Genomic DNA, 20,168 nt, shown 5'->3' on the forward strand with positions numbered 1-20,168 from the left:
CTATAACTAATATGCAGTAGTTTTTAATAGTAACACTTTAAGAAAAGGACATTTGAAATGCTGAGTTAGTAGATCCTGGTAACTCCCTGGCTTCTCTTAGCATTTCCATTAACCTAATGCAATATTAACCTTGTCAATACTACAATGTTCTTTATTTTGCAGTGCAGATAGCTAACGAGTGATGAATATGCACTTTACTTTTTCTTTTTATCAAATAGAGCCCCAATTCATTGAACTCTATGCCAGGACAGGCCGCTATTTCATAAAACCTTAGTGTGCATATCTACTGAAAGAAAAAGGAAAAGGAAGCACTGCAGTTTCCCAGATAGATCAAGAGCAGGGGAGGAAAAAAAAAACCGCAAAGGCATTCTGCCCTCTCCTGGGATGTCTATACCAGTCGGGCGCCCCGGGCCCTGCGCCCCAGGATACAACTTCCCCTTTACGTTTCATTTCCCCTCTCAGAGTTACCCTCCGCTGCCCCAGCTCCCCCTCCCGAAGGCCGGCCCGGCGTCACCTTCCCGCCGGCAGGCCGGGGCGCTGCCGCTGAAGGCCGCCTGCCTGTCCGCCGCGCGGCCGGCCCCTCGCCGCCGCCGTCACGACGACGCCCGCCCGGCTCCCCGCCAGCGCGCCCGCCCCAAGCGACGCCCTGCATTAGAGCTCCCCCGCTTCCACCGTCCCTTCCCGCCCTTCCTCGTCCGACCTCTCGGCCCACCGCCTCCGGCGGCTGCGAGGCCTCGCCCCGCCGCCGGAGCGGGAGCGGAGCCGAGCCGAGCCGAGGCGGGGCGGGTCGCTAACGGCCGCCACCCGCCGGCGGCCAGGGGCCGCTCCGGCCGCGGTGGCGCCGCGGCGCCAGCAGGCGGCGCTGCGTGGCCGCCGCCATCGCCGCTCCCCGCAGCTCGGCGGCTGCTCGGGGCCGAGCAGGGCCGAGGCGCCTGCGGCGCGGCTTCCCGGGCGCGGGGGAAGGGGCCCGCGGCCGGGCCGAGGCGACGGCGAGCGGCGGCGCGGGGTCTCGGCGGCGCCATGGGGAAGCGGGACAACCGGGTGGTGAGTAACGCGGGCGGGGAGGCAGCAGCGGGGGGCCGGGCCGGCGCGGCGGCGGCCGCCGCTGGGATCCGCCGCAGCCGGGGCGGCACCTTCGGGCGGGCCCCGGCGGGGAAGCTGCGGGGAGGTGGACGCTGCCTCAGCCCGGGCAGCCGCAGCGCTGCGGCGGCCTAGGCGGCCCCGTCCGGCCCGCTCCCCTGCTCCGGCCGCCGGGGGCGGGGCAGAAGGGGGCCGCCGCCCCACGGTGGGGGGAAGGGGGCCGCCGGGCCTCCGCCGCGGCGGGCGGGTGGCCGGCCGGCAGGCACTCGAGGGCTGGCTGGTTAGGCGGCGTCGGGACCGGGGGGCCGGTGGGGCCCCGTGCCGCCGGGCAACAAAGGCGGGCCGTGCCCTGCGGACCCGCCCGGCCGGCCGGGCTGGGCGCCCCGGGGGAGCGGGGCCTGGGCTGCCGCAGGTCCCGCGTGGGGCGTCCCTCCGCGTGGGCAGGCGCGCGCCCGCGGCTCCCTGGCAGAACCTCTGATTGCCTTGTCAGCGCCGGCAGCTGTCGTGACTGATGCCTGCTTCGTGATCTGCGACGTGAAGATGATTAAGATGCTGGCCTGGTCCTTGCAGAAATAAAACGTTCCCCGTGGGAGTTGCAGCATTTGCTGAAGTAGCTCTCATCCTTACTAAGCCGTATTTCCTTAAAGTTGGCGTTCGGCTGTACCTGAGCGATTTGAAAGCCTGCCTTACACGGCGCTCTGCTAACCTCGGGAGCCAGTGGTCAGAAGGCCAAAAATCTGCTTCTGCACGCTTGATTGCAGACCCTAATTTTATGCTGTTACCACCTTCATCCCTCCTCGTGTTTTTCTTTAAACTTTTTCATTCTGGTTAGCTGTTCGCCTTAGGCTTGTGTTTCCTTTAGGCATTGTAAATTTACAATTAATGAGTTTTATGACTAAAAACAGGTCATAAGACTTTTCCCCCCCCCCCCTCATTTCTTTGTCCCTTTCTAGTATATGCTGTGAGTTTGTACTCGGATCCATTCAGGCAAAAGTCTTTGCTTACCTCGGAACAGTATGTAATAGACATGATGGATGTATACAAACGTTTAGCTAAGTATCTTTGCTTATTGAGGTATCAAAATAATGGAGTCTCCTGGGAAAGAGTTGAAGTGTTGACTGCAAGACCCAGCCTATGCTTAAAATTTATTGCCCTCTTACAATGTTTTTGGGTGTATTTGTGTGTCTATTTATTTATTCTTAATTTTCTTTCAATAGGACAGTTGGAATGCAACTACCAATGCAAACAAAACTTTATATTCCTATATAAGGTTCATTACGCCATTATGGCTGCTAATACAGACAAGTTATAATATAGGACCCTTTGCTTCTCTTCTGTGATCGTAGAGTGTTCTCCCTGTCACAGTTTTCCCATGTCCCTTCTTAAATACACCATCATTTTGACTATTTGGAGGTGGAAAATAAATTTGGTTTTTTCACATCTGAAAGATACTTGCAAGGCAGTAACAGTTTGTATCGCTTGCCCAGAGAACCCTAGCTGACTGAAGGTGCCAGTGCTTTTCATAGGGATGAAAGCTATACAACAAATACCTTTTAATAACTGCTTGAGCAAACTGCCAAAAGAAGAAAATGAATGTGCAGACAAGCACTTCCTTTATTGAGAGTGCGTTTCTGTGCTCTCTAGCTAGTGACATGCAGTTTGGCAAAGTAGTGTAAATACTTATAAGAAATGTTTATTGGCAAAGTAATTCTTCATAAATAAGCCTGTTTGAAATTATAAGAACATGTTTTAAGACATAAATTTCCTAATTGTGAAATACAGAGTGGTATTCAGTCATTGTGTGCTTGCTGCCAGAAAGTTAAAGAAAGCCACTGAATGGAGGAAGCTTCCTAAGCTAGTTATCTGGAGTCGGTTTTGAGGAAGTAGAAAAACAGTATTTGACAGTTGTAGCCTCTTCTGCAGGTAGAGGGAGTTTTGTTGGGGGGTGGTGGGGTGTTCGTTTCAGATTAGCTCAGGTAAGAAAGCACCTAATTTTTATTTAAGAGCAGAAAGAAACCTTGTTTTTAGGAATAATAATTATGTAAGAAGCTAGAGGTTTCAGATACAAATTCTTGAATGGTAACCAAAAAGAGTTGACTCACTTTGCTCACTGGAGTAAGCTGAGTCATGGATTACATTCTGTTGTCTTCTCTAGTGGATCTACTACATTGAAATTACCTTTGTTTGATGAAAGCAGTGTTCAAATACTGCTTTCCTGCATTGCTAAAGGAGCTTCTTTTCCACTCGAAGCTGAATTCAAATGCAAAACTTTTACTTGTTTGTAGATTTGTAATGTAATAAAATGCTAGAGTTAATAATGTGAATACGTATCTTTAAGTGCTATAACTACTTGAGTGCACGCATCCACCTGGCTACAAAAGAAGGTGCCAAACTGAGATTAAACTAGTTTAAATTGGCATAGCTCAGCATTTACTTGCCCATGTTAGCTAGCCTTTTTGTGTGAATTAAAGCAAAAAAACAAAGTCCCAAGAAGTGGCAGCATATGTCACCCTTAGAGTTGCAGAGTCAAACTGAGTCAAAAAATGGTCCACTTGAAAGAGTCCTCAGATTGCTGCTGTGTGGTCCAGCTGATGGACTGTTAGCCAAACTCAGTGTGGGGAGTGCTTCCCTCCAGCCCAGTGCCGCATTCCAGTCAGAGCCTGGAGTCCCTCTTCCAGGACTAAACGTAGGCCCAAGAGCTGAAGGCTGCCAGCCTTCTCACAGTCCAGTCCAGAAACTCAGCGTTGCTGTGGGGAACGGGAAGGAAGGCAGAAGCTGCTGCTTTTGACAGCTTTCACAAATGGTCACTTACTGTGCATGGTGGTTTCTGAATGCTTATTTTATGGCCTGATAAAAAGCAGTGATGGACATGTGAGAGCTATACATATGGTCAAATCTTTACTTTGAATCTACAAAATGTACTCTGTACTGTACAGATTGGACAACCAAAACTGGTCATTGGTTGATTTTTTTTCCTCATCTCCAAACTGAACAGTAAGAACAGTAGGTGTTATGTTTTGCAAAAGCAAATCGTGAAGTGTTGGGATGACATAGTGATAAAAGCCCATGAGATAAGGGGGTATAGGTACCTCCCTTTCACATGAGCAAAATATTATTGGCATTAAAAAAAAAAAAAAAGAATTGTTTGCTAGATTAGAGTTCTTCCATTAATTGCTGAGGTGGATTATAGATTTTAAGTTTTCAATTAATCTTGTATAACCTATTAAATTTTTAGAGTGAATATGAAGAGGATGCATGGGTTTGAAAGATGGAATACCTCGTAACATTGTTTTGGGATTTTTTTTTAATGTTTTTTTTCCTTAAAATAGCCCTAAGTCACAGAATTTTCATACATGCATAATTGTAGCAGAGCACCCACCGCTTGCTTGTTTTGGTGTTGCAGCAAGAAACTTTATGCAGAATTTGTTGAATCCACTATCATCAATTTTGAGCAGAACTTTAAAGGCATAAGATCAGTTGTCCCAGAGAGTAAGAGCTGAAATTTAATTGCATTTTCCATATCCCAAGGAAGAATATTTCAGCATTTGTCATGCTGTACTCAGTTTGCAAAATCATTGCTCAGAGAGGGGAATTATTGTAAGGAATATGGTCCCTCTGTAGATGAGTTATTTCTGCCACAGTATAACTCAAGTTGCAAGCACTTACTGAGTCTTTCTGCCAGACTGAATCAACTTGTTTTAGTTAAATATTTTATGTTTTTATAAACAAGTCAGAATTATTTTTCAGTGAGTGAGAAAAAGGTTCTGTGAAGAACAAAACGAACAGATTTTGGTATCATAGCGCAGCTGATGGATTTTATATTTCTCTTTGTTGTTCCATATTCAAGGCTTATATGAATCCCATAGCTATGGCCAGAGCGCGAGGTCCTGCCCAAAATTCGGGACCAACGATACAAGACTACTTGAACAGGCCAAGACCAACATGGTAAGTGGCAATACTCGTTTGCCCTTCTGACCTTTTGAGTAAAAGATTTGTTCCCTCTTACTAAGATGACACTGGTACCTACCTCCTCCCCAGAATACCCAGTAATACATTTTGAAAGATTCCTTGTCTCTGGCCAAGGTGTTTGTTTCTAAATATGTATTCAGTCTCCTCTTTTAAAAACAACAGTATTTCATTTTGAAAGGCATATTTCTCCTTTGTCTTTAAATATTTTGGCAGTGGTTTCTCAGAAGAGCAAAACATTGGTCATTTTACCTCTTTCACAAATCCTAATACCTAAAGCCTGCAGATGTATTTAATTTTTAAACAAAGTAATCTCTAGAAAAACATTTTGCTGGTATATTCTTAGAACACAGTTTACCCTACCCAACAAAATCATCACTTTGAGATATTATCAACAATTCACTTTATGTTCAGTCCATTTTGCCTCCTCTTATAAGACATTAGAGAGCAATTTACCTAATTGCAAAGTTAGCTTTAGATCTCTCAGAGGGATTTAGCTACTGTACTTAAGTTATTAGGGTTAGGTTACCATATGCATAACATCTAAGATGCTTTCATTCTTCTTTCTGTTGGAAGTTCAGCCAAAGCTAAACTTCAAAACACCCTACAAAAAGTTAGACACTGAATAAGGTATTTTTAATCATGAAAATTGCGATCTATCATCCTTTTTATGTAGGGAAGAAGTGAAAGAGCAACTAGAAAAGAAAAAGAAAGGATCCAGGGCTTTGGCTGAGTTTGAAGAAAAGATGAACGAGGTTGGTAATGTTAACAGTGTGTTAATACTTGATTCTTCTTATCTTACATGCTACTTTTCCTCCATTATCATTAGCAGCACCAAGTACCCATAATATTTCACTTCACTCCAGCTTTTAATGAGTAAATGTTTTGTTTCATTTGTATCGGAAGGTAAAGTTACCACTTAACCAGTGAAGAGCTACTCTCAGTTCAGAGAAATGCTATATAAAAAGTTTTGAATATTGCTGCTGAATAAAGCTTGAACTTTTCATAAATGTAAATATAGTTATACAAATCCATATGTTTATATTAATAAATGAAACTCATGCATTGTCCAGTATGATAAATCGAAGTCTGTTGTGCTAATCTTCACTTGTTTAAGGTCACACAATCCAAATATATTGGAAAGAGGGGTATTACTGGAAACAGACATCTTTGGCAAGGAATGTACACATAATATTAATAAGGGAGAAGGCACAAAGGATGGCCTTCAGTATATAGATAGGACTATAAAACACTTCTTTCTCTCTCATCCTAAGCTGATTACGTTCCATGCTGGTTCCCTACTAAAAATACAGCTGTTCTGATGCTTGTGTTTAGTACCTACTGGAGATCAGCAGGGTACAAGAAAGTTTCACTTGTAACTGCTGTTGTATACTGTATTGGGCTTGGGTGGCAAGATTTTGCTAGCGGGGGGGTGACAGGGGTGGCTTCTGTGAGAAGCTGCTAGAAGCTTCCCCTGTGTCTGATGGAGCCAATGCCAGCCAGCTCCAAGACGGACCCGCTGCTGGCCATGGCCGAGCCCGTTGGCAACAGTGGTAGCGCCTCTGGGAGAACAGATTTAAGAAGGGAAGAAAAGTTGCTGCAGCACAGAAACTGCAGCCAGAGAGGGGAGTGAGAACACGTAAGAGAAACAACCCTGCAGACCCCAAAGTCAGTGAAGGAGGGGGAGGAGGTGCTCCAGGCGCCAGAGCGGAGATTCCCCTGCAGCCCCTGGTGGGGAAGACCATGGTGAGGCAGGCGGTCCCCCTGCAGCGCATGGAGGTCCACAGTGGAGCAGATATCCACCTGTAGCCCAGGGAGGACCCCACGCCGGAGCAGGTGGATGCCCGAAGGAGGCTGTGACCCCGTGGGAAGCCCACGCTGGAGCAGGATCCTGGCAGGACCTGTGGACCCATGGAGAGAGGAGCCCACGCTGGAGCAGGTTTTCTGGCAAGAGTTGTGACCCCGTGGGGGACACACGCTGGAGCAGTCTGTGCCTGAGGGACTGCACCCTGTGAAGGGGACCCATGCTGGAGCAGTTTGTGAAGAACTGCAGCCCGTGGGAAGGACTCACGTTGGAGAAGTTCGTGGAAGACTGAATCCCGTGGCAGGGACCCCACGCTGGAGCAGAGGAAGAGTGTGAGGAGTCCTGCCCCTGAGGAGGAAGGAGCAGCAGAGACAACGTGTGATGAACTGACCACAACCCCCACTTCCCATCCCCCTGTGCTGCTGGGGTGGAGGAGGTAGAGAATTCAGGAATGAAGCTGTACCTGGGAGAAAGGGAGGGGTGGGGGGAAGGTGTTTTAAGATTTGAGTTTTTTTCTCATTACCCTACTTTGGTTTGATTGGCAATAAATTAAGTTAATTTTCCCCAAGTCAAGTCTGTTTTGCCCGTGACGGTAACTGGTTGAGTGATGTCTCTCTATCCTTATCTCAACCCACATGTCTTTTGTTATATTTTCTCTCCCCTGTCTAGCTGAGGCGGGGAGTGACAGAGCAGCTGCGTGGTGCTTAGTTGCTGGCCGGGGTTAAACAATGACATACACATAGGAAGAAATTAGGATACAGTGAATTTAACTGTTACAGTTCCTTCTTGGGTTCTGGTATCTTGAGATAAGCTTCAAGTAGTCTTCATCATTGTGTGTGAGTTTCTGGTTGAAGTAAGTTAGTTCCTCCTCTGTTACTGGAAGGGCATCGGGCCCATAGTATTCTTGCTATACCTTTTTGCCTAAGAAGTTATACCAGTATTTGGAGGGTCGTGAGGTGTTATTCTAAGAGGATCAGTTGTTCTGCACTCGGAGTTTTAGCTTGGTTTAGTATTTTATCATATTCCTTTCCTCCTTTTATCTTTGCTTTATTGTGAAATAAGTGAAACTGGCATGGATAGAAGATAACAGCCTTTCAGTATGGCAGAAGGGTAGGAAGAGATGCAGGGAACTGTGAAATGGCCGTGAGTTCTTCCTAAAGCTCCTAAGAACAAATCTCTGAACAGTTGAAAAGATTACAAGTGTCTGAATGAGGTGCCGTCTCTCCTATTTTACTGACAAATGTTGTGCTTTTTTGTTTAAAACATAACACTAGCACAGTCTTAAAATAATTTAAAGAGAACACCTGCCTAATAAAGCACAGGCTTTTGTTAGAGACCCCTCAGGTAGTTCTGGGTAGCCAGTATATCAAAGTACACAACCCACTGCAATATTGCGTAGATGCTACCTTGGACCGTGGAAACACATTACACACAGCAGTATATCCTGGCTAATCTGTCATGTCTCTCAGCAGCACTGTTCAGCTAATTCACAGTATTGCTGACTTGATCTATGTATCATACTGCATTGCACAGGTATAATCTTATGTAATTCCCGATACTTCTGTCCCTTCAGCACACTATGTGGATTATCGTTGCTTTGCCAATACAATACCAATACAGCTTCATTGTGAGGAAAGGGAGGATCAAAATAATAAGAAGAAGAAGAATAAAAAAGGGAGCACATGATGTGTCTGACACAGGAAGCAGAAATAGCACAGACTGAAGATAGCAGCCTTTCAGTCTGTTGGGGGCAGGCTGGGTGTTCCAGAGCTCTTGAAGGGGGCATTTTAGGTAGACCTAGAGACCTTGTGAGGGATTGAAAAGGAGGAACGAGAGGAGACTTTTATCCGTGCAGTGTGCTTGGCCTAACAAAAATAAGAGCTTTTCTATGAAGGTGTGTATAATAATTTAATCTAATCATTGTTGACACCAACAAGGCCCGGAACAGACACTAGAGACACCCATACATTGAAGAAGGGCCAGGAGAATTTGTCTTGAAATTTTGTTTCAAGTGATTTTAAAACTAAGACAAAATAGCAATTTTTCTGGTAGGGTGCCCTGGCTTTCTAAAGTGCTCTAGGAAGAAACACCATGATACAAAAGCAAAAATTTCATAATTTATGACCTCCAAGATAAATGACAATCTCTTAAATCCAAGTAACTTGGAACATTAAGGTGTGAACTAACATGATATTTTGATGAATATTAATCTTCTGTAAAATCAAATGCATTCTAGCCTTTGTTAACATTATATGTTGTTTATTTTCTGTGGGTTTTGTGAAAACTGTAATGTCAGGTAGAGGACAGGATTTCGATAAAGGTCTCTTAAAAAAAGCTCTTTGGAAATGACTCTCATGCCACTGTTTCTGTTTGGTTTTGTTTTCAGAATTGGAGGAAAGAACTGGAAAAACACAGGGAGAAATTAATGGGTGGAAACGAGAGTTCCTCCAAAAAGAAAGAGGCAAGCTATTTTCAATTTCATACAGTCTGTGTTTGGAACTGTATTTATCATCGATACTGCCATGTACAGAATGTCATAAATACATTTTAAAAGCCAGCATCAAAGTACATAATGCACAACACACAAATGCACAACAACAGAACATGATGCCAAAGTAACACTTGTTTTATTCTATTTTTAAGAAAAAGAAAAAGGAAAAGAAGAAATCTAATAGGGTGAGCAAAATTTTCAGTTTTCTGAGCTTTTTTGCTTTGGGGTTGTTCCTATTTGTCATTTAAGTTCTCTTGGAAAGAGAGAGTATAGCTGTAATTTCAAATTTATCTGTTAAATGAACTGATTTTTATCTGAGAGGGGTGGCGTACATTCTGCAGAAGGAGAATTTTACTTCTGCTCAAAGGGAGGAAAAGATCATCAAATAGATATTATTAAATGAAAAATGTTAGAAGTTACTTTTTACAGTTTTATTTAAGAAAATCTGTGTAAGACCAGCTTCTTGGAAGTAAAATTCCATTGATAATACTTCGCAAATGAAGAAATTTTAAAGGGAGTGTTTGGATGGACTTTTGACTATTTGCCAGACAAAATGCTGCATCTCACAAGCTTCACTTTTTGTTGTGTTTGGTCAAGTTGTCTTCATCTTCCTCTTCTTCATCAAGCTCTGATTCTTCCAGCAGTTCATCTGATTCAGAAGATGAGGTAAGAACTAACTTATTAGAATCTAACGTGTTTTGTTCGTGAGGCTTATTTAACACAGATTTTGGTAATATATTTTAGAATATTGTTTGAGGCCTTGGTTTGCATAAAACTATTTAATTTTTATGCATTTGATACATATAATAAAGTTGTGAATTTTAGATATATATCTGTTCAAGAATTTCTTTATGAACACTATAAATTTTGGGTGGATGGCTTGTAAACTGGATCCATTTCTGTTTTAACATTGAACTGTATGCTTTTTCAATAGATTCCCCCATCTAATCATAAAAATGCAAACATACCATTTTTACTTTTTAGCAGAAATCTTTGTTACAGATAATCAGATTCTACAGCACACATCTAAATAATAAACAGAATCTAGAGAACCTGGATTTTTTCACCAGTTTACATTTTTTCCATGCAGAAGAGTTATGAAGGTCTTCCGCTAAAAGAATCAATTGTAGTGTACTTTATTCCTCAGGAGAACATAACATGCGGGAATTTGGTGTTCCCTGTTCTTTACATTTAATGTAAGTCTTTAATTCTAGTAAGAATAAATTCAGGGTTGTGTTTTTCTTTTTTCCTACAATATTTGTGGATAGGATAAAAAGCAAGGGAAGAAAAGAAGGAAAAAAAAGTATCGCTCCTCACGGAAGTCTTCAGCAAGCTCAACTTCTGAATCTGAGTCAGACAGCAAGGTAAATATGCAGAGGTGTTACCCTTGGCAAGTTTTCTTGATCTGTGTTACAAAGACATAAATGTTTCTGACTTTCACGTATCAATATTTTTTTAATCTTCCAAATATAAAGCTATGCATTCTTATTGTGGCTGAGCTGTGCTTGTAACTTCCAGATGCAATCAGGAATCTACCTCCACTGGCCACAATGCCTGGCAGAAATAATTTGATCTTTAGAAAATGAACACACTTTATTCCAGCAGTTTTTAGCTATTTTTCTGAATTCAGACGTAGGCAGCTTTTGTGCTGCTCAAACGTTTAGTTCTAATACCACATTAACACTTAAAAAAATAAAATGTTCTGTGAAATTCTTGTGAATATGCTATTTAACTGAACACCATTTGTGAATATACAGGTATTGCAGGATATCAGTGGCCAGAATATTGCCTCTCTAAATAACTGTGGACTGAGTAGTTTCCTGTTGGAGAACTAAGCCCTTCCCAAATGCCTATTAAATTAAGGGTGTCTTTTTCCTTTTCCGAAAGTAGAGCAATGTAGATATACAGGCTTACTGAATGAACAAAAAAGTGGAGAAGATATATGAAGCAATTTGTTCTGTTATGTTAGCATTTTTCTGTGTTACAGTGGATAGTAACTGTACTTCTTGCTGAAATATTAGTAATACAGTGAGTTGTTAAGATTTTGTGTGTAGACTTTATCACAGGCTTTCACTGGAATACCTAGTTCAGTGTGGTATAAATTGTGATTAATCACTGTTTGCATACACATATGAATTTGTGCAATGGGAGTTTGAAAACTTGCTCCATAAAGGGACACAGAGATACCATTACTGCTGAAATTGGAAGGCAGAAAACTCCATGGAAATACCTGCTTAACCCTTGCCTGATCAGCGGAGATGGGCCTGGGTAGAGAATAAAGACTCCAGACTGTTACATGTTAGACATATGTTATATGTGGTTACAGTAGCAATAGCTGGTAGCCTTTCCAGAGGCTTTCTACATGTACTGCACTTAATCTTATTACCTGATTCCAGAGAGATCTTTTCACACTGCTTGTTCAGGGAATTAGCAGCTGCATCAAAACTATGGCTTTTTCATATTTTTCCTGTTAACTGCAAGGTAGGAGGAACAAATTTGAAGAACTTCTGTCAATAGACAGAAAAAGACAATGGGTCAGACTGCTTTTGGGATTTCTGCCTTTTTCCTGAAATAATTTTATCATGGTTTATGTTTTCCTTTCTATTTAGGACAGCACAAAAAAGAAAAGGTCAAAGGAAGATTATGAAAAAGAGAAGGTATTTTTACTCTTGAAATACTTACATCAGAATTGCATTTTACATACATAATGGCACTCTTTTTTTTTCTTTTTTTTTTTCTTCTTTTTTTTTTTTTTTAAATATTGAATGCCTCAATTTACACCTATGGGAACTTTCTGTCCAAAACCACACAGTCAGAAGGTACTCAGTACCCCAAGTTTGAGGTAGACTTTTAGTTGGGTTCAGCTCCTGTTTTAGTAGTTGTTGTTAGTGGAAACTGCTGGATCTGTTCTTGTTATGAAGGTAAATGAAAAAAGTATCTAATCTGCTGTAGTAGATCAGCTGCATTCTAGTATTTTGGGTTTTATCTTGAGCAGTCACATTGAGCTAAAAATATGTGTGATGATATTTCAGTAGCATGCCTGGTAGGATACTGGCTTGTTGCTGTAAATTAAGGAGCATCAAGCAGAGGATATATTTATCAAAATGTAGCCATAATTATAGATACTGTACTTATGACAGCTGTGATAAATTGCAGAGAAAAATGTATTAGCTTAAGAAAAATTACCTTAGACTGTCTTTTCTCTGAGCATGAAAACCCTCTTTCCTTCCTACCACCTCAGCATTTTGTACACACATCTGAGGACTTTCTTCCTTCCATTATGTTTAATGCAAATAATCTTGTTGACTTAAATTTTAGTTATTTCTACCCTATGTGTAAACTTAACAATGCTTTCGGAGTCCACCCTAGTCCTTCTCTCTAGTTGCCTTTCTTATCGCATCGGCCTCTACTACTCCAGTCAACAGTATTGACTTTGATACATAAATTCTCCATTGCATAGAGGCAAACGTGTTGATTTTTTTTTCCCTTGCTCCTGCTTCCATTTCAGAGTTTCCATTTCCCATCAACTCCTTTTAACTTTGAAGCTTCTCTTTGAAAACCAAGTGTCTACCATAGCCCCTTATTGTAATGCTACTTTCACACATCTTCTGAAAGCAAAGGGCATTTGGGGACTAGAGGTCTTCCCCTACCTGAAGCTTCCCCCATCTCTCAAATGGGCTGCATCACGTGTACTTTTCATGAGTACTTTTGGGAAAGGATTGAGGTACCTGTAATAGACAGAATAGCACAGCTGAGATGTGTGATCCCACCTTGCAAAAAGATGATTAGCAACAATTTTTTCAGTTTCTGGCCTTAGAAATTGAATGGAAGTAAGTAGCTTCAGTCTTAGGAACACCTTGCCTGGTCCAGAGCAAAGTGGGGGGACGTGGGGGGAAGTAGCTCATCAGAGCAATCTCATGCAGCATCAAAATTTTTAAAATAATTTTTAAAAAAGACTGTCTTTTAAATATACTGAGGTTATACATGAAGTGTTGAAGTGCAGCTGGCAGGGACAGCTGATCCTGTTTGGACACAAATATAGAGGGAGCTGTTTCTTTTAATTTCATCAACAAAGCAAGAGTCTGAAGCTGCAGCATTTGTATGCACATACTGAGACATCTTAATTTACTCAGTAGTATTTAAAAGTGGTGAAACATTTTATTTTCAAATGCTTACTCCTTCATGTGTTATTTAATGTAAGAGACTATACTGTAGTATTATTCCTCTCACTTTTAGAAGGTTGCTATGTCTTAGTAACAAAAAGGAATATACAGAAAAAGATTATTTCCACTAAAAGCATTTTAACAGTTGGTAGGGTAGTTTGTTGATGATGAGTGATTAATGTCAGCAATATTTAAAAATATTTCACAACTTAGAAATAATATTTCAATCTGAGTTTTAAGCAGAAGTTTTATAAAATTTGAAAGGCCTGACTTTACTCACAAATATATTACTTTGTGTAGGAAGGTAAAAATCACCACAGGAAAAGGAAGAAAGCCGATCGTGGTGATGGACCTTTATCATCAGAATCCTTATCAGAATCGGATCAGACAGAGGAGGTCAGTGTGAAACCTCAATTTCAGATGTTATAATGCTTTTCACTTACTGATTCACATGAGTGAATGAACGAACTAGCTTAAACAAGTGTACTCTTCACTGGGTAAAAAACTGGCTGGATGGATGAGCCCAGAGGGTTGTGGTGAATGGAGTTAAATCCAGTTGGCAGCAGGTGTGCCCCAGGGCTCAGTATTGGGCCCAGTTCTGTTTAATATCTTCATCAGTGATCTGGATGAGAGGATTGAGTGCACCCTCAGTGAGTTTGCAGATGACACCAAGCTGGGAGGGAGGGTTGATCTGCTCGAGGGTAGGAAGGCTCTACAGAGGATCTGGACAGGCTGGATCGATGGGCCGAGGCCAATTGTATGAGGTTCAACAAGACCAAGTGTCGGGTCCTGCACTTGGGGCACAACAACCCCGTGCAGCGCTACAGGCTTGGGGAAGAGTGGCTGGAAAGCTGCCTGGTGGAAAAGGACCTGGGGGTGTTGGTCGACAGCCAGCTGAATATGAGCCAGCAGTGTGCCCAGGTGGCCAGAAGGCCAATAGCATCCTGGCCTGTATCAGAAATAGCGTGGCCAGCAGGAGCAGGGAGGTGAGTGTTCCCCTGTACTCGGCACTGGTGAGGCCGCACCTCGAGTACTGTGTTCAGTTTTGGGCCCCTCACTACAGGAAAGACATTGAGGTGCTGGAGCGTGTCCAGAGAAGGGCAACCGAGTTGGTGAGGGGCCTGGAGCACAAGTCTTATGAGGAGCGGCTGAGGGATCTGGGGTTGTTCAGTCTAGAAAAGAGGAGGCTGAGGGGAGACCTTGTCGCTCTCTACAACTACCTGAAAGGAGGTTGTAGTGGGGTGGATGCTGGTCTCTTCTGTCAGGTGGCTGGAGATAGGATGAGAAGAAATGGCCTCAAGTTGCCCCAGGGGAGGTTTAGGTTGGATATTAGGAAAAATTTCTTTACTGAGAGGGTTGTCAGGTATTGGAATAGGCTGCCCAGGGAAGTGGTTGAGTCACCATCCCTGGAGGTATTCAAAAAGCGCGTAGACAAGGCACTCCAGAACATGGTTTAGTGGGCATGGATGATGGTTGGACTCGATGATCTTGAAGGTCTTTTCCAACCTAAATGATTCTATGATTCTGTGATTTAATACATTGTTCATAGAATCATAGAATCATTTTGGTTGTTGAAACTGTTGTGCTCTGTACAGTTGAATTTAAGAGTGCAGCACATTCAAAGTTGGTCATATTTTTCTCTTAAATAAAAACTTTTAGTAAGAATTGTTTAGTACAGCTCCTATCACCTACAATCATTTTGAATTAATCTTTTTGAAAATTTTCAACTTTTTATGGATATTTTAGAGCTCAATGAAATGAGGCTAAGTGATTGGTGTTGTGTCCTTCACAAGATTTGTCTCCAGTGTTTGTGAATAGATTGGCAGATTTAAGATGGCTAAAATTTTTTGGCTTCCTTTTCCAGTGAATTAAAAAATTTTGGACATAATAATCTTAACTCTCACCCTTGTGTATATCTACTTTGAGGATCTGTATTCTCGTATACCCAGTTTGAGGATTTGTATGCTTGTGGGATTACAACATTTGGGAAGGTTCCAGTGTGTTGCGTTTTTTCATTAAGAATTTTTGCCACATTGTTAGCTTAGTAATATTACCATTATATCTCTGCTGCTTCTTGTTCTGCTGTGTATTAAAAGCAGAGTGTGTTTCCAAATTGGATGTTTATAGGATAATGCATATTCTAGAATATAACACAGATAACCAGTGTTTCTTCATGGGTTATTGTTCAGTATGTTCTGCCACTGTTGTGCCAACATTCATTTGTATGCAACAAAAGCTCAAACTTTTATTTAAAACAGCATTTCCAAAGCTGCTTTCCCATTACATTTGATTTAATTTTTTTTTTTTAGGTGCAAGCGAAAAAGAAGAAAAACAGTGAGGAAAAAGAGAAAACAGCAAGTATCCTTCTTACTCATACTGTAGTTTTAGGATATAAATACTCTGTACTTGGTTAACTTCCAATTTCACATTTTTCAGTAATACAAATGTTTTATAGCAAAAGACTACTGTCACATGAATTTAAATTAACAATTTCTCTATTTACCTGCTGTAGTCACAATAAGGAAGAATTTGTCACTGTTTTACCTATATAGATATATATGATTTGAGATTTATGCAAGTTTAACACTTACTGTAGCATGTATTTTACTCTGTATCCAGCTACTAGAACTACTACTATCTGTGTAGTATCAAGTAGGGTAGAAGTTTGCCACACAGGTATCAGTGCTGTTCCTTTGTTAGTGTTGTGTTTAATTCTTCCTTGGTAAGCCCCCTATACCAGACGATGAAAGGGCCTTAGGACATAATAGCTGCAACATCTACACTAATATAATTCTTCCCCCAACCAAATAAAAAGCTGTCAGCAACCTGTTACTTTCCTCAATTTTGTTGACTTGTTTCCGTTGGTAAAAGTGAGAGGAAGGTTCAGCAGTGATTTATATAGAACCCAGATTCATCACATGTACCTGAGGCTCCTTGTTAGGAGTATAGTGATTTTGAGAACTGAATGCCCACTTGAGAAGTCTGTATATCTTTCTATCTCCCCTGTCAGCAGCAGTGTTCCTAATTAGGCATCTTAGTTATCTAGATGAGTTAGGGTGAAGGGAAGATTTACATCAGTCACCTAAAAATACAAGCATAGGAGTATCAGTGATACTGAATACACATTTTCCATGGACCTTGTTTGTTTTTTCATAATCATAGAAGTGGTTTGCCATAAAATTTCTAGTGACTGATAGTGATTTTTTTCTTAGAAGAATTGTGCGTGTAAGTAATATGTATAAAACAAAGCTTTTATACCAAGAGTGTTTTGTTTACATAATGTCACACCTATTCAAGAATTCCAGTTGAAATCCTGCTTGCAAAAAAACAAGATTGTATCTCTCAGCTTCTGTATTACAGTGATCAGGATAATAACTTCAGGACTGAATTCAGTAGGGTTAATTGAGTGTATTGATATTTACAACTGAGACCATAATTGTTTTATTTTAAATGAGGTGCAAGTGCTAGACATTCTAGCCAAGTGTAGTTGAACTATTTAATTTTGCACAGTAAATATAAGCACTTACTTTAAAATCTGTAAACATCCTAGTTATTCCCACATATATAAGATGTCACTGCTTGTCAAAGCACTTCTTATTACTTTCTCAGAAATATATAAAGCACTGAAAATCATTTAAAAGATTAGGAAATGTAATAGCGACAGTGATGAGAGGTGTGAAATAGCCAGACCATGATGGAGGTAAATTGAAGACTGCTCATACTAGTGCAAATTACTGGGTAAAATATGAATTTTCTTTTTGTGATTTCTCACCAGGCTTTTGTAGAAATCTCTTTTTAAATGTCTTTACAAAGATACCCTTTCTGTGCTCTCATTTTGCTTTAGCAGAATTTAATAGATGGCAATTTTATTATACAATAACTTCCATTTAATTTTTGTTATTCTTCAGGATAAAACAAAAAAGAGAAAGAAGCACAAGAAACATGGTAAAAAGAAGAAAAAGAAGATTGCTGGTTCAAATTCGGATTCGGAATAATATTTAAAAAAACAAGACTATCAACAGAAGTGCAATGACTAAAGGAAACTTAAACTGTGAAATGACAGCAAACTTTACCAAACTGCATGAGTTTTCCTGTGTTTTAGAAATATTCCTAATCTTTCAGTAGCCAGCCAGATGCAGCTGTGCTGGGAAAGACCATTGTTATTGCCTGCTGCTTAATACACGAGGTACAACTTTTATAAAATTCCAGTAAGCAGTGTCAGATGTTTGAAACAATATGAGATGGTAGTCCAGCTGAGGTGTAAAATATTGGAAAATGAGAGTTAAACTTTTTAGATAGTAAAAGTAGTCTTTTAAAGCATTAGTAATAGTCTTTATTTGTAAATCAGGACAAATAAAATCCCAAGTTCATCCTGCAGGTTAATATTATACATAAACTATTACAAGCTGGTGTCTGCTAATGGCATTTACAAAATGGGAAATTAATGATAACATTTAAAATGCTGCCTTTGTAGAAATGTTTATCATCTGCCCCATTGCCGTCTTCATGCTTACGAGAAGGGGAATGCTACCATTTTGGCTAACTGAATAGGGTGCCTTTGCCTTTGATTCTTGCAAATCTTTGCTATTTTTAATCCATGCAGCATCTCCGATTCTAGGGAAGCCAGAACTATTGTCAGCAGGCTTTTTCTGAATAAGCAGTTCTGGGCTTCTAAGCATGTGCTTCTGCATTAAGCAAGAGCAATGACATTTTGCAGTATAACTGACATTCAAAACCTGAAGATTTTACCTCTGCTTCTTTGAAATAGCGATAGATCTTTGCTAGTAAATATGCATATTTCATTTAATGTACTTTTGGTTTAGTTGAACACTTTTTGCAAACACTGGTAGCTTTCTTTGCATTATCTTTAGAATTGTTTTGCATGATTTGTACCATTTTTAAATTAACAAAATGCAAGTAATCGTTTGTTGTAACCAGTTCTATGAATTACGTTCCACATGCAGAGTTTCATGTACGTATTTAGTTATTCTTACAGTCAAGTTCATTGCTGTGTTTAAGTGCACACTTGCTGAAGATACTTAGCATGTAAAAAGCAGGGTTTTGATACCTTAACAGCTTCATATTGAAGCTGATTTTACTCTTAAGCAAGTTCAGTGGCAGACCTGTTACGTGATGTGTCTTGTTAGATAAAAAAAACTACTGCCAGAATCTCATTAAAGATGCTGTTTAAACAGTTTGTATTTATATTTTTGTACTTGAGGGCTACAGAATGTTGACCTAAATCATAAAGCTGTTTTACATTAAATTAGTTGCTTTAGAAATTGAAAAAAGCTTTTATAAATTAAATGCGCATGCAAGAAAACACAAGCAACCATTCAATTTTAGTTTTTACATGAAATTCTCATTGCATCTTCCATTGATGTACCCATTGCTGGGCCTCCTGTTAGCCTTTAAAAACTGCCCGTCCACCCCAAGTGGTTGACTATAGATTGTACTCTTGATCAACCCCTTTTTTCATTGCACAGGTGCTAACTTAGAGCTTTCCTCTATTGCATACAGATGTTTCAAATATTGTATTGCCAAGAATTTTAAGACCTTTAAGACCTTGATTATTAGTCTGCAAACCATAACTAAAAACTGGGGGAGAAAGATGATTTTGTATTGCCATTCTACAGATAAATTGACTTTTCAAGTTAAGTTCTTGGGAAAATACAACCATTGAGTTGTTGTAATGTCCCTCTAAACCATAGTAAGAATATTTTGATTAAATATTTTATACTGTTGGGCTTGATGTTACAGATTCTCGACACTGTTTTGTCAGTGAGGTTAAAATAAAGGCAAGATGCAGTGAACAGTAGGGGTTTGGCTTGGGGTTTGCGTTTGGTTTTGTTGGGGTTGTTTTCTTTATAAATTGTGGTGTTGCAGTTTTGGTGAAAGAAGTTGTAATGAACCATAGCATAAATGGTCTGTCCTGTGTGATACCTTATTTGATTCTTACACAACTACCTGCAACAGAAAGAAATAAAAATGGAGATGAGCCCCGGTCTTCCAAGTACATAAGCTGGCATGTCATTTTAATTGTCTGAATATAACTATTTGTTCTGGGCAGCTGTGGGCTTCAGATGCTGCTGTCATGCTTTGGAAGTGGTGTAGCTGCGTAAGGGGCTTATGGGCGCTGTCAGTTCACAGCAAAGCTGCTTTAATACTGACAGTGAAATATTTCCATTTTCAATCCCCTAACCAACACATCGCAACTCCTCTTGCATCATCTTCTTCCTGAGGGAAGAGTAAAGTCTGGTCAGAACCCTTCAGCGTTCTGGCTTTGTACGCGCCGAGTGCGTCAGAAGGTGACGTGGGTTTCGGGTGGCACCAGGCAACCTACAGGTGAGTTCCAAGTTTCAGCAGTGGGACAAAGCAGAAAACGAGCCATGCGGGAACAAAAGTATTTTAGATTTTTGTCTCCTGACAGCAGATGAACAAACACTATTGTATGTAGTGTTTAATTTTTAGCTCTTCTTTCCAGAAGCGCTTTTAGCAGTTTGAAATTCAGTTATTTTCGTTGCTACAGCTGCTTTTTTTTTAAATGTATGATAAAAATTGCTCTTTGTTTTGCCTGTGTGTGTATGTACGTATGACCCGCCGGTGTCACCAAGCGGCACGGCCTGGCCGGCGCCGGCCGCGCCCGCGGCTGCCCCGGCCGCCC

At 41.1% G+C, this 20,168-nt stretch overlaps 1 protein-coding gene across 7 annotated transcripts; it reads left to right on the forward strand.

Annotated features, from left to right (window-relative positions):
- The first annotated feature begins 354 nt into the window (after positions 1-354).
- FAM133B (family with sequence similarity 133 member B) lies at positions 355-19,510 on the forward strand. 7 transcript variants are annotated; one of them, XM_052802218.1, is made up of 11 exons: positions 355-1,044; positions 4,928-5,025; positions 5,723-5,801; positions 9,237-9,311; positions 9,494-9,526; positions 9,939-10,007; positions 10,610-10,705; positions 11,951-11,998; positions 13,805-13,900; positions 15,814-15,862; positions 17,413-19,510. In XM_052802218.1, the coding sequence occupies exons 1-11, from the start codon at positions 385-387 to the stop codon at positions 17,415-17,417; spliced, it is 1,308 nt and encodes a 435-aa protein (XP_052658178.1). In that variant the 5' UTR covers positions 355-384; the 3' UTR covers positions 17,418-19,510. The 7 variants fall into 7 exon arrangements, with proteins under 7 accessions (XP_052658178.1, XP_052658152.1, XP_052658168.1 ...); XM_052802192.1 differs by having other exon boundaries at positions 15,814-15,858; XM_052802208.1 differs by lacking the exon at positions 17,413-19,510 and adding an exon at positions 17,114-17,398.
- The last annotated feature ends 658 nt before the right edge of the window (positions 19,511-20,168 follow it).

This window comes from Harpia harpyja, chromosome 1, assembly GCF_026419915.1.
Source record: "Harpia harpyja isolate bHarHar1 chromosome 1, bHarHar1 primary haplotype, whole genome shotgun sequence".
NCBI classification, from domain to species: Eukaryota; Metazoa; Chordata; class Aves; order Accipitriformes; family Accipitridae; genus Harpia; species Harpia harpyja.